Genomic DNA, 15,498 nt, shown 5'->3' on the forward strand with positions numbered 1-15,498 from the left:
CCAGCCCCATCCCTCAGCTTTATACCAAACCTTCCCCTGCCCCATCCCTCAGCTTTATACCAAACCTTCCCCAGCCCCATCCCTCAGCTTTATACCAAACCTTCCCCAGCCCCATCCCTCAGCTTTATACCAAACCTTCCCCAGCCCCATCCCTCAGCTTTATACCAAACCTTCCCCTGTCCCATCCCTCAGCTTTATACCAAACCTTCCCCAGCCCCATCCCTCAGCTTTATACCAAACCTTCCCCAGCCCCATCCCTCAGCTTTATACCAAACCTTCCCCAGCCCCATCCCTCAGCTTTATACCAAACCTTCCCCAGCCCCATCCCTCAGCTTTATACCAAACCTTCCCCAGCCCCATCCCTCAGCTTTATACCAAACCTTCCCCTGCCCCATCCCTCAGCTTTATACCAAACCTTCCCCAGCCCCATCCCTCAGCTTTATACCAAACCTTCCCCTGCCCCATCCCTCAGCTTTATACCAAACCTTCCCCAACACCATCCCTCAGCTTTATACTAAACCTTCCCCAGCCCCATCCCTCAGCTTTATACCAAACCTTCCCCAGCCCCATCCCTCAGCTTTATACCAAACCTTCCCCAGCCCCATCCCTCAGCTTTATACCAAACCTTCCCCTGCCCCATCCCTCATCTTTATACCAAACCTTCCCCAGCCCCATCCCTCAGCTTTATACCAAACCTTCCCCAGCGCCATCCCTCAGCTTTATACCAAACCTTCCCCAGCCCCATCCCTCAGCTTTATACCAAACCTTCCCCAGCCCCATCCCTCAGCTTTATACCAAACCTTCCCCAGCCCCATCCCTCAGCTTTATACCAAACCTTCCCCAGCCCCATCCCTCAGCTTTATACCAAACCTTCCCCTGTCCCATCCCTCAGCTTTATACCAAACCTTCCCCAGCCCCATCCCTCAGCTTTATACCAAACCTTCCCCAGCCCCATCCCTCAGCTTTATACCAAACCTTCCCCAGCCCCATCCCTCAGCTTTATACCAAACCTTCCCCTGCCCCATCCCTCAGCTTTATACCAAACCTTCCCCAGCCCCATCCCTCAGCTTTATACCAAACCTTCCCCTGCCCCATCCCTCAGCTTTATACCAAACCTTCCCCAACACCATCCCTCAGCTTTATACTAAACCTTCCCCAGCCCCATCCCTCAGCTTTATACCAAACCTTCCCCAGCCCCATCCCTCAGCTTTATACCAAACCTTCCCCTGCCCCATCCCTCATCTTTATACCAAACCTTCCCCAGCCCCATCCCTCAGCTTTATACCAAACCTTCCCCAGCCCCATCCCTCAGCTTTATACCAAACCTTCCCCAGCCCCATCCCTCAGCTTTATACCAAACCTTCCCCAGCCCCATCCCTCAGCTTTATACCAAACCTTCCCCAGCCCCATCCCTCAGCTTTATACCAAACCTTCCCCAGCCCCATCCCTCAGCTTTATACCAAACCTTCCCCAGCCCCATCCCTCAGCTTTATACCAAACCTTCCCCAGCCCCATCCCTCAGCTTTATACCAAACCTTCCCCAGCCCCATCCCTCAGCTTTATACCAAACCTTCCCCTGCCCCATCCCTCAGCTTTATACCAAACCTTCCCCAGCCCCATCCCTCAGCTTTATACCAAACCTTCCCCAGCCCCATCCCTCAGCTTTATACCAAACCTTCCCCAGCCTATCCCTCAGCTTTATACCAAACCTTCCCCAGCCCCATCCCTCAGCTTTATACCAAACCTTCCCCAGCCCCATCCCTCAGCTTTATACCAAACCTTCCCCAGCCCCATCCCTCAGCTTTATACCAAACCTTCCCCAGCACCATCCCTCAGCTTTATACCAAACCTTCCCCAGCCCCATCCCTCAGCTTTATACTAAACCTTCCCCAGCACCATCCCTCAGCTTTATACCAAACCTTCCCCAGCCCCATCCCTCAGCTGTATACCACCCCTCCCCAGCCCCATCCCTCAGCTTTATACCAAACCTTCCGCAGCCCCATCCCTCAGCTTTATACCAAACCTTCCCCAACACTATTCCTCAGCTTTATACCAAACCTTCCCCAGCCCCATCCCTCAGCTTTATACCAAACCTTCCCCTGCCCCATCCCTCAGCTTTATACCAACCCTTCCCCAGCCCCATCCCTCAGCTTTATACCAAACCTTCCCCAGCCCCATCCCTCAGCTTTATACCAAACCTTCCCCTGCCTCATCCCTCAGCTTTATACCAAACTTTCCCCTGCCCCATCCCTCAGCTTTATACTAAACCTTCCCCAGCCCCATCCCTCAGCTTTATACCAAACCTTCCCCAGCCCCATCCCTCAGCTTTATACCAAACCTTCCCCTGCCCCATCCCTCAGCTTTATACCAAACCTTCCCCAGCCCCATCCCTCAGCTTTATACCAAACCTTCCCCAGCCCCATCCCTCAGCTTTATACCAAACCTTCCCCAGCCCCATCCCTCAGCTTTATACCAAACCTTCCCCAGCCCCATCCCTCAGCTTTATACCAAACCTTCCCCAGCCCCATCCCTCAGCTTTATACCAAACCTTCCCCAGCCCCATCCCTCAGCTTTATACCAAACCTTCCCCAGCCCCATCCCTCAGCTTTATACCAAACCTTCCCCAGCCCCATCCCTCAGCTTTATACCAAACCTTCCCCAGCCCCATCCCTCAGCTTTATACCAAACCTTCCCCTGCCCCATCCCTCAGCTTTATACCAAACCTTCCCCAGCCCCATCCCTCAGCTTTATACCAAACCTTCCCCAGCCCCATCCCTCAGCTTTATACCAAACCTTCCCCAGCCCCATCCCTCAGCTTTATACCAAACCTTCCCCAGCCCCATCCCTCAGCTTTATACCAAACCTTCCCCAGCCCCATCCCTCAGCTTTATACCAAACCTTCCCCAGCCCCATCCCTCAGCTTTATACCAAACCTTCCCCTGCCCCATCCCTCAGCTTTATACCAAACCTTCCCCAACACCATCCCTCAGCTTTATACTAAACCTTCCCCAGCCCCATCCCTCAGCTTTATACCAAACCTTCCCCAGCCCCATCCCTCAGCTTTATACCAAACCTTCCCCAGCCCCATCCCTCAGCTTTATACCAAACCTTCCCCAACACCATCCCTCAGCTTTATACTAAACCTTCCCCAGCCCCATCCCTCAGCTTTATACCAAACCTTCCCCAGCCCCATCCCTCAGCTTTATACCAAACCTTCCCCAGCCCCATCCCTCAGCTTTATACCAAACCTTCCCCTGCCCCATCCCTCATCTTTATACCAAACCTTCCCCAGCCCCATCCCTCAGCTTTATACCAAACCTTCCCCAGCCCCATCCCTCAGCTTTATACCAAACCTTCCCCAGCCCCATCCCTCAGCTTTATACCAAACCTTCCCCAGCCCCATCCCTCAGCTTTATACCAAACCTTCCCCAGCCCCATCCCTCAGCTTTATACCAAACCTTCCCCTGCCCCATCCCTCAGCTTTATACCAAACTTTCCCCTGCCCCATCCCTCAGCTTTATACTAAACCTTCCCCAGCCCCATCCCTCAGCTTTATACCAAACCTTCCCCAGCCCCATCCCTCAGCTTTATACCAAACCTTCCCCTGCCCCATCCCTCAGCTTTATACCAAACCTTCCCCAGCCCCATCCCTCAGCTTTATACCAAACCTTCCCCAGCCCCATCCCTCAGCTTTATACCAAACCTTCCCCAGCCCCATCCCTCAGCTTTATACCAAACCTTCCCCAGCCCCATCCCTCAGCTTTATACCAAACCTTCCCCAGCCCCATCCCTCAGCTTTATACCAAACCTTCCCCAGCCCCATCCCTCAGCTTTATACCAAACCTTCCCCAGCCCCATCCCTCAGCTTTATACCAAACCTTCCCCAGCCCCATCCCTCAGCTTTATACCAAACCTTCCCCAGCCCCATCCCTCAGCTTTATACCAAACCTTCCCCTGCCCCATCCCTCAGCTTTATACCAAACCTTCCCCAGCCCCATCCCTCAGCTTTATACCAAACCTCCCCCAGCCCCATCCCTCAGCTTTATACCAAACCTTCCCCTGTCCCATCCCTCAGCTTTATACCAAACCTTCCCCAGCCCCATCCCTCAGCTTTATACCAAACCTTCCCCAGCCCCATCCCTCAGCTTTATACCAAACCTTCCCCAGCCCCATCCCTCAGCTTTATACCAAACCTTCCCCAGCCCCATCCCTCAGCTTTATACCAAACCTTCCCCAGCCCCATCCCTCAGCTTTATACCAAACCTTCCCCTGCCCCATCCCTCAGCTTTATACCAAACCTTCCCCAGCCCCATCCCTCAGCTTTATACCAAACCTTCCCCTGCCCCATCCCTCAGCTTTATACCAAACCTTCCCCAACACCATCCCTCAGCTTTATACTAAACCTTCCCCAGCCCCATCCCTCAGCTTTATACCAAACCTTCCCCAGCCCCATCCCTCAGCTTTATACCAAACCTTCCCCTGCCCCATCCCTCATCTTTATACCAAACCTTCCCCAGCCCCATCCCTCAGCTTTATACCAAACCTTCCCCAGCCCCATCCCTCAGCTTTATACCAAACCTTCCCCAGCCCCATCCCTCAGCTTTATACCAAACCTTCCCCAGCCCCATCCCTCAGCTTTATACCAAACCTTCCCCAGCCCCATCCCTCAGCTTTATACCAAACCTTCCCCAGCCCCATCCCTCAGCTTTATACCAAACCTTCCCCAGCCCCATCCCTCAGCTTTATACCAAACCTTCCCCAGCCCCATCCCTCAGCTTTATACCAAACCTTCCCCAGCACCATCCCTCAGCTTTATACCAAACCTTCCCCAGCTCCATCCCTCAGCTTTATACTAAACCTTCCCCAGCACCATCCCTCAGCTTTATACCAAACCTTCCCCAGCCCCATCCCTCAGCTGTATACCACCCCTCCCCAGCCCCATCCCTCAGCTTTATACCAAACCTTCCGCAGCCCCATCCCTCAGCTTTATACCAAACCTTCCCCAACACTATCCCTCAGCTTTATACCAAACCTTCCCCAGCCCCATCCCTCAGCTTTATACCAAACCTTCCCCTGCCCCATCCCTCAGCTTTATACCAACCCTTCCCCAGCCCCATCCCTCAGCTTTATACCAAACCTTCCCCAGCCCCATCCCTCAGCTTTATACCAAACCTTCCCCTGCCCCATCCCTCAGCTTTATACCAAACTTTCCCCTGCCCCATCCCTCAGCTTTATACTAAACCTTCCCCAGCCCCATCCCTCAGCTTTATACCAAACCTTCCCCAGCCCCATCCCTCAGCATTATACCAAACCTTCCCCTGCCCCATCCCTCAGCTTTATACCAAACCTTCCCCAGCCCCATCCCTCAGCTTTATACCAAACCTTCCCCAGCCCCATCCCTCAGCTTTATACCAAACCTTCCCCAGCCCCATCCCTCAGCTTTATACCAAACCTTCCCCTGCCCCATCCCTCAGCTTTATACCAAACCTTCCCCAGCCCCATCCCTCAGCTTTATACCAAACCTTCCCCAGCCCCATCCCTCAGCTTTATACCAAACCTTCCCCAGCCTATCCCTCAGCTTTATACCAAACCTTCCCCAGCCCCATCCCTCAGCTTTATACCAAACCTTCCCCAGCCCCATCCCTCAGCTTTATACCAAACCTTCCCCAGCCCCATCCCTCAGCTTTATACCAAACCTTCCCCAGCACCATCCCTCAGCTTTATACCAAACCTTCCCCAGCCCCATCCCTCAGCTTTATACTAAACCTTCCCCAGCACCATCCCTCAGCTTTATACCAAACCTTCCCCAGCCCCATCCCTCAGCTGTATACCACCCCTCCCCAGCCCCATCCCTCAGCTTTATACCAAACCTTCCGCAGCCCCATCCCTCAGCTTTATACCAAACCTTCCCCAACACTATCCCTCAGCTTTATACCAAACCTTCCCCAGCCCCATCCCTCAGCTTTATACCAAACCTTCCCCTGCCCCATCCCTCAGCTTTATACCAACCCTTCCCCAGCCCCATCCCTCAGCTTTATACCAAACCTTCCCCAGCCCCATCCCTCAGCTTTATACCAAACCTTCCCCTGCCCCATCCCTCAGCTTTATACCAAACTTTCCCCTGCCCCATCCCTCAGCTTTATACTAAACCTTCCCCAGCCCCATCCCTCAGCTTTATACCAAACCTTCCCCAGCCCCATCCCTCAGCTTTATACCAAACCTTCCCCTGCCCCATCCCTCAGCTTTATACCAAACCTTCCCCAGCCCCATCCCTCAGCTTTATACCAAACCTTCCCCAGCCCCATCCCTCAGCTTTATACCAACCCTTCCCCTGCCCCATCCCTCAGCTTTATACCAAACCTTCCCCTGCCCCATCCCTCAGCTTTATACCAACCCTTCCCCAGCCCCATCCCTCAGCTTTATACCAAACCTTCCCCAGCCCCATCCCTCAGCTTTATACCAAACCTTCCCCTGCCCCATCCCTCAGCTTTATACCAAACTTTCCCCTGCCCCATCCCTCAGCTTTATACCAAACCTTCCCCAGCCCCATTCCTCAGCTTTATACCAAACCTTCCCCAGCCCCATCCCTCAGCTTTATACCAAACTTTCCCCTGCCCCATCCCTCAGCTTTATACCAAACCTTCCCCAGCCCCATCCCTCAGCTTTATACCAAACCTTCCCCAGCCCCATCCCTCAGCTTTATACCAAACCTTCCCCTGCCCCATCCCTCAGCTTTATACCAAACCTTCCCCAGCCCCATCCCTCAGCTTTATACCAAACCTTCCCCAGCCCCATCCCTCAGCTTTATACCAAACCTTCCCCAGCCCCATCCCTCAGCTTTATACCAACCCTTCCCCAGCCCCATCCCTCAGCTTTATACCAAACCTTCCCCAGCCCCATCCCTCAGCTTTATACCAAACCTTCCCCAGCCCCATCCCTCAGCTTTATACCAAACCTTCCCCTGCCCCATCCCTCAGCTTTATACCAAACCTTCCCCTGCCCCATCCCTCAGCTTTATACCAACCCTTCCCCAGCCCCATCCCTCAGCTTTATACCAAACCTTCCCCAGCACCATCCCTCAGCTTTATACCAAACCTTCCCCAGCCCCATCCCTCAGCTTTATACCAAACCAAGTGGCAGGGCTGCCATTGGGTGTCACACACTCAGGGTTGTGACTTCAAAGATAGAAAGAGAAGTGAGAGGAGGTATCTATGAAAAGCGCCAAACTCAGTTGGAATGGATTCCGTGTCGATTTAACTCTTTCCTGTTTGACTTTGTCCTGTTTCCATCGCTCTAGGAGAAGCCAAAACCACCGTATTACCCTTTGTCCTGAGTGGGGTCAGTGATGGTCAGTGGCATAGAGTACAGCTACACTACTACAACAAGGTAAGCACGCATCCTGGATAGGTGGAGGCTATCATGATAACATAAGATTTGATCCCTAAAAGAATGATGCATGTCCCTGTTTACTTGTTGTGCTTCGTGCCTACACCCAGACCACGCTTGGTCTGTGGGGTAAGTGACGAGTGGTGTGGTGGGCGCAGGGGAGAGGGGGGTGGTCATTGTTTGGAAATCCTTCAATTACAGTTACTAGGGCACCAGTAGGATTAGCATGTTATGAACCCAGATGAAGTGCCCTCATAAACCTCCAGGCCAAAGGTCATTCCAACCTCCTCAAACTCCAAACAGAGTTCAGAGTTTGAAAGGGTTGTCATGGGAACAAACACGCTGGTCTTTGTTTTGGGCGATTTTAGAGTTGATTTGAGGCCATTGTATTGACAAAGAATAGAATTATTGAGATTCCATTTTGAGCTTTGTACTCTTGTTTTGAAAGACAATCTGGTTTAGGCCTGTGTAACTTAACGGGGTGGCCTCAAACAGAGAAGTATTTCTGGATCCAGGACTTTCTATGCAGGATTTTTTATGTTTATGGGCAGTGGAAGTTATTGTGGTCACCTTCAAAGATGGAACCCACTGAGAGTACTGTTCCTGGAAAGATATTAGTTGTTTTTAGCCTTGCTAAACCTTTGAAAATGACCCAGTAGTGTGAGAATGTACTACGGTGCCCCTACTCATACATACATTCATAGTTGGTCATATGCAGACATACACTATCATTTTGTAAGCTGTAAGAACATGAGCCTGGTCCTAGACTGTCTTCTGGTTTACACATTTCCCCATGTGTACAACATCTACATTAGTGATGCAACGATATGACATTTTTGGACGATACCGATATCCAATATTTTACTTGCCAAAAAAAAGATACCGATTACCAATATAAAAAAATGTTGCGGCCTTTTAATCATTCTAGTACAGTTAAATAGTTAACACACACACGTAGACGCAGTGGTCTAATGCACTGCATCTCAGTGCAAGAGGCGTCACTACAGTCCCACGTTCAAATCCAGGCTGTATCACATCCGGCCGTGATTGGGAGTCCCATAGGGATGAAGTTGAAGTTTACACACACACACACACACACACACACACACACACACACACACACACACACACACACACACACACACTGACCAAAAAGTTATTTTGTTGGAATTTACATATGTCCCCATTACCAGTAAAACATAATCAAAACTTATTTCTTTCACTTACTTTCTGTGCTGTTTCGTAATCTGTTTCAGTAGCTATATAGTTAGCTAGCTAACTATATAGCTAGATGTCATCATCTAAAATAACCCTAATTTATAAGACAGTTCTTATTTGATTAATGGTGGGTCGGACCCATCTATGTTAAGCTAGCCACAATAAGGATTAGCCACAATAGTGGACTTTGCGATTAACCTTCAAAATAAAAGTATGGCATAATTATACTATTTGTATTCATTTGCATCACTGTCAATGACATACTTTCATTTTGAAAGCAACCCGCAAATTCCACTATTGTGCCTAATCCTTATTGTGGCTAGCTTCACAACACATTTTTATTTTTTTATTTCACCTTTATTTAACCAGGTAGGCTACTTGAGAACAAGTTCTCATTTGCAACTGCGACTTGGCCAAGATAAAGCATAGCAGTTAGACACATACAACAACACAGAGTTACACATGGAATAAACAAAACATACAGTCAATAATACAGTAGATCAAAAAGAAAACGAAAAGTCTATATACAGTGCAAATGAGGTAAGATAAGGGAGTTAAGGCAATAAATAGGCCATGGTGGCGAAGTAATTACAATATCGCAATTAAACACTGGAATGGTAGATGTGCAGAAGATGAATGTGCAAGTAGAGATACTGGGGTGCAAAGGAGCAAGATAAATAAATAAATACAGTATGGGGATGAGGTAGATAGATGGGCTGTTTACAGATGGGCTATGTACAGGTGCAGTGATCTGTGAGCTGCTCTGACAGCTGGTGCTTAAAGCTAGTGATGGAGATATGAGTCTCCAGCTTCAGTGATTTTTGCAGTTCGTTCCAGTCATTGGCAGCAGAGAACTGGAAGGAAAGGCGACCAAATGAGGAATTGGCTTTGGGGGTGACCAGTGAGATATACCTGCTGGAGCGCTGCTACGAGTGGGTGCTGCTATGGTGACCAGTGAGCTGAGATAAGGTGGGGCTTTACCTAGCGGAGGCTTGTAGATAACCTGTGGCCAGTGGGTTTGGCGACGAGTATGAAGCGAGGGCCAACCAACGAGAGCGTACAGGTCGCAGTGGTGGGTAGTGTATGGGGCTTTGGTGACAAAACGGATGGAACTGTGATAGACTGCATCCAATTTGTTGAGTAGAGTGTTGGAGGCTATTTTATAGATGACATCGCCGAAGTCGAGGATCGGTAGGATGGTCAGTTTTACGAGGGTATGTTTGGCAGCATGAGTGAAAGATGCTTTGTTGCGATATAGGAAGCCAATTCTAGATTTAATTTTGGATTGGAGATGCTTAATGTGAGTCTGGAAGGAGAGTTTACAGTCTAACCAGACACCTAGGTATTTGTAGTTGTCCACGTATTCTAAGTCAGAGCCGTCCAGAATAGTGATGCTGGACGGTCGGGCAGGTGCGGGCCAGAAGTATACAGAATGGTGTCGTCTGCGTAGAGGTGGATCAGAGAATCACCAGCAGTAAGAGCGACATCATTGATGTATACAGAGAAGAGAGTCGGCCCGAGAATTGAACCCTGTGGCACCCCATAGAGACTGCCAGAGGTCCGGACAACAGGCCCTCCGATTTGACACACTGAACTCTATCTGAGAAGTAATTGTTAAACCAGGCGAGGCAATCATTTGAGAAACCAAGGCTGTTGAGTCTGCCAATAAGAATGTGGTGATTGACAGAGTCAAAAGCCTTGGCCAGGTCAATGAATACAGCTGCACAGTAATGTCTCTTATCGATGGCGGTTATGATGACGTTTAGGACCTTGAGCGTGGCTGAGGTGCACCCATGACCAGCTCTGAAACCAGATTGCATAACGGAGAAGGTACGGTGGGATTCGAAATGGTCGGAAATCTGTTTGTTAACTTGGCTTTCGAAGACCTTAGAAAGACAGGGTAGGATAGATATAGGTCTGTAGCAGTTTGTGTCTAGAGTGTCACCCCCTTTGAAGAGGGGGATGACCGCGGCAGCTTTCCAATCTTTGGGAATCTCAGACGATATGAAAGAGAGGTTGAACAGGCTAGTAATAGGGGTTGCAACAATTTCGGCAGATAATTTTAGAAAGAGAGGGTCCAGATTGTCTAGCCCGGCTGATTTGTAGGGTTCCAAACATCAGCTATCTGGATTTGGGTGAAGGAGAAATGGTGGGGGCTTGGGCGGGTTGCTGTGGAGGGTGCCGGGCAGCTGACCGGGGTAGGAGTAGTCAGGTGGAAAGCATGGCTAGCCATAGAGAAATGCTTATAGCGGATTTATCGGTGGTAACAGTGTTTCCTAGCCTCAGAGCAGTGGGCAGCTGGGAGGAGGTGCTCTTATTCTCCATGGACTTTACAGTGTCCCAGAACATTTTGAAATTTGTACTACAGATGCAGATTTCTGTTTGAAAAAGCTAGCCTTAGCTTTCCTAACTGCCTGTGTATATTCGATGCTATTGCAGAATGCCACAGGATGTTTTTGTGCTGGTCAAGGGCAGACAGGTCTGGAGTGAACCAAGGACTATATCTTTTCCTTGTTCAATTTTTTTTGAATGGGGCATGCTTATTTAAGATGGTGAGGAAGGCACTTTTAAAGAATAACCAGGCTTCCTCTACTGACGGGATGAGGCCAATGTCATTCCAGGATACCCCGGCCAGATAGATTAGAAAGGCCTGCTCGCAGAAGTGTTTTAGGGTGTGTTTGACAGTGATGAGGGGTGGTCATTTGGTCGCAGACCCATTACGGATACAGGCAATGAGGCAGTGATCACTGAGATCTTCATTGAAAACAGCAGAGGTGTATTTGGAGGGCGAGTTAGTTAGGATGATATCTATGAGGGTGCCCGTGTTTACGGATTTGAGGTTGTACCTGGTAGGTTCATTGATAATTTGTGTGAGATTGAGGGCATCATGCTTAGATTGTAGGATGGCTGGGGTGTTAAGCATGTCCCAGTTTAGGTCACTTAGTAGCACGAGCTAAGAAGATAGATGGTGGGCAAACAATTCACATATGGTGTCGAGGGCACAACTGGGGGCAGAGGGAGGTCTATAGCAAGCGGCAACAGTGAGAGACTCGTTTCTGGAAAGGTGAATTTTTTTAAGTAGAAGCTCTAATTGTTTGGGTACCGACCTGGATAGTAATACAGAACTCTGCAGGCTATCTTTGCAGTAGATTGCAACACCGCCCCAGTCCGGTCGACCCTCACTAGCCAGATGAAGCTAGCTGGCTGCTTATAACTTTAGCTTTGGGCAACAGGGTTAAGTAGCTGGCTAGCTATTTATTTTCATGAACTGAAGTTAAATTTCAATAGGCGAACAACAAGTGGCAACCTAGCTAATACTTACTCACAAGGATTCCTAAATCATTCCTAAATTTCAGGCTGGTTGTATTGGTGCTAGCTAGGTACCAAGCTAATGCTAGCTACCCCAGAAGTTGCGGTCGAAACAAATGATGCTTTATTACCAACGCGATATTGTAAGCACATCGTTCGTGGCCGGTGTTTGCTTGTTTACTGACTTTTTTGTACAGCTTTGACAGTGCTACTGAATCTTTTTTGACACGCAAAGACCCAAATGGCTTTCCATAGTGTGTATGTCGTTAAGCTAATAGCATTGACGCTATTACTGTGTAACTCCGGGTAACATCGGAAAAATAGCACACTTGGTAGTGTTAACCAGTGCTTGACCAGTCGGCGAAAGCCAACATCACCCACAACAGACAACGGTTGATTGTCAAGGGCAATGAATTCCATTATCTTGGCTTTAATGGATTTCGCCTTTGAGTTGTCTCGCTGAAATGTTCTTACTCTTTCAAATGACTGCTTGACTTGGTGACTGCTCGATCCACACAGCAGACATTGTGGGCTAGTTTAGGAATGCTGTGTTGCACATATAGCGCAACATTTTACGTGGCATCATTACTTTATGTACCTTCGTTATATAGGTATGCACGTCAGCTTTGACATCGGTTTTGCACATTGGGCGTTAAACTAGATATCGGCTGATACCGACGTTGCCATTTTTAGCTAATCTCGTCCGATTCCGATATGTTCACCGATATATCGTGCATCCCTATCTAACAAGGTTGGGATCGATTCCATTTTCATGTGTACAACATCTAACATGGTTTGGGTCAATTCCATTTTCATGTGTACAATATCTAACAGGGTTGGGGTGAATTCCTTTTTAACTCCAGTCAATTCAGGAAGTATACTGAAATTCCAAATGGAATTTGGTTAAAATGGAATTAAAATGTTAAAATGGAATTGACCCCAAACCTGTGGCACAGTGTCTCAAATAAATATGTTTTTCAGTCAATTTTACAGACATATCCGAAATATCTTTCGACAAACAAATGGCAAAATTTTCGAAACTGAAGGGAAACTAGCCTGTGTCGTCCTGTGATGTTAAGGGCAGCTGAGAGAGTACTGCTCCCTCTCCTGACTTCATGTTCACTCCCCATTGAGCCACACAAGCCCTGGCCGGGCACTCTTCCCCTGTGGGGTCATTCTCGGAGGGGTCGCCCGACAGTGAGTGGCTTGGGGTCCCACTACGACACCAGCCGTTACCTATTTACTCTGTTAGAACATATTTAGTCCCTTCTAAGATTTTGAAATCTCATTATTGATCAAGAAAGAGGATTCAATCTGGTTTGGTTTGAAACTTTAGTTGAATACCTTTTTTTGGGATGTTGATTGAAAGTTTTCTTTGTGACTATCCAGCAGAACTTGAAATATTTGAACAATTCCCAACCCCCTTCTCTTCAACATATGTGCTAAATCAGGGTCACACAGTGTTTCTTGGCAGTCTTATACAAATCCACAAAAGTATACACCTCACACCCTTATGGGCTTAAAAAAAGAGGACTGTACCATGTCAGATATATATTACATGTTGAGTTTGCATCCCAATATTACACTTTATATACATCACAGAAGACTGAAATATAACAAAACCATTTGAAATAGATTCTTTGAAGTAGATTCTCTACATAAAAACAAAAAAAGTGTATTAATTATGAAATTATTAAAAATATGAATAACTTCGCTCTATTAGGCCATTAGAGGGCGCTTTGGTCATTCGACTGCAGGAAAGGGTTTTAAGTAGGGGTAAAATGGTAGGTGTATTCGAATTGAACCGTTCGGTACAGGGTCCACGGTGCACGGTACGCACTGCGAACCGAACAATACATGAATCATATATTATAGCTAGGAAAATATATATATATTTTATTGTAAAAAAAAAAAATGATTGCATAAACCAATGGCGTATAAATTAACGTGTGAAAAATATCCACATAGTAATAAAGTTGTTTATAGTTGTCTGCAGCTCCGCTCATTAGTTATTTCACTCCAGCGAGAACAGAGCTGAGAGACCGTCATAGCAGCAATTAGCTTATGAAGGAATTAGCAGTTAGCTAAATGCAAAGGAGCAACATGGCGAGCCAGAACTTGAAGACGCCCCAGTATCATTCAGGTCTGCCGTCTGGGAACATTTCGGTTTCCCTGTAAACTATAACTATATGGTGGATAAAATGTCTACAACATGTAGGCTCTGTTCATTGCTGATAGCATATTCGAGTGGCAATACGAGTAACATGACTACTCATTTGCGCCGACATCACCCCAAAGTGCCAATCGGTGGGAATAGGCGAAAAAATGAAACGGCAACCACTTCTCCCCACGGCCTTCAGACAACAATATGCAGCTGACTCCGGTAGGGCTAAAGAAATCAACGCAGCGACAGCAAAATTCATAGCGGCAGATATGAGCCCTTTCTCTGTGGTAGAGAATGCGGGGTTCAGAAACATGTTTAAAGTGATCGAGCCGCGCTTCAATTTTCCTTCCCGTACACATTTTGCCCAGACATGAATACCTGCCTTATACAAAAAAACAACTTGAGAGCGAGTTGTCAGAAACGCGGTCTGTTGCTCTAACAACAGACAGTTGGACGTCTAGAGCTAGATAGAGCTACTTTACTGTAACGGTTCATTTCATTACGGAAGAGTGGGAGATAAAAAGCCATGTCCTTCAAACACGTCCCCTTGAGAGTAGTCACACCAGTGTAAACTTGGGGGAAGAGCTAAGGGAAGTAGTTGCAGTGTGGAAGTTGGAGAGGGATAATGTAACGATTCATGTGACCACTGACAACGCTAGAAATATTGTAAATTCAGTTGCGTTAGCTGGATTGGGGCCACAGACAGGATGCTTTGCTCACGTTATTAATCTAGCATCTCAAAAAGCAATGTCAGTGAATCCAATCTCTCGCCTCCTAGCAAAGATCAGGAAGGTGGTATCCTTCTTTCATAAAACCACATCTGCTGCACATGTTTCAAGACAAACAGGAGATGCTGGAGCTGCCAAACCACAAACTAATCCAAGATGTCCCTACTAGATGGAATTCAAGCCATGACATGGCTGAGAGATACCTTGAGCAGAAAGTTGCGGTGTATTCTACACTGACTGATCAAGCTGTGAGGAAGAATGTCAAAGATATTGTGACTTTGTCTGAAAATTATATAAGACTAGCAGAGGAAGTTATCAAAGTGTGCAAACCTCTCAAAACAGTGAGATAATTCCATCAGTTTCCATGGTCCTGTCTATCAAATGAAATGAAATCTAATTTATTTATAAAGCCCTTCTTACATCAGCTGATATCTCAAAGTGCTGTACAGAAACCCAGCCTAAAACCCCAAACAGCAAGCAATGCAGGTGTAGAAGCACGGTGGCTAGGAAAAACTCCCTAGAAAGGCCAGAACCTAAGAAGAAACCTAGAGAGGAACAAGGCTATGAGGGGTGGCCAGTCCTCTTTTGGCTGTGCCGGGTGGAGATTATAACAGAACATGGCCAAGATATTCAAATGTTCATAGATGACCAGCAGGGTCAAATAATAATAATCACAGTGGATGTCGAGGGTGC

General features: G+C 47.9%; 1 protein-coding gene across 2 annotated transcripts in view; it reads left to right on the forward strand.

Moving 5' to 3' along the window:
• LOC106584596 (cadherin EGF LAG seven-pass G-type receptor 1) overlaps positions 1-15,498 on the forward strand; it is a 91,471-nt gene that overhangs the window by 38,967 nt on the left and 37,006 nt on the right. For both annotated transcript variants that reach the window (XM_014170067.3, XM_082968109.1), the window contains exon 5: positions 7,298-7,386. In XM_014170067.3, coding sequence (XP_014025542.3) covers positions 7,298-7,386 — 89 coding nt within the window. The remainder of the gene's footprint in view (positions 1-7,297; positions 7,387-15,498) is intronic.

This window comes from Salmo salar, chromosome 23 (genome assembly GCF_965601325.2).
Source record: "Salmo salar chromosome 23, fSalSal1, whole genome shotgun sequence".
In the NCBI taxonomy this organism is placed as follows: Eukaryota; Metazoa; Chordata; class Actinopteri; order Salmoniformes; family Salmonidae; genus Salmo; species Salmo salar.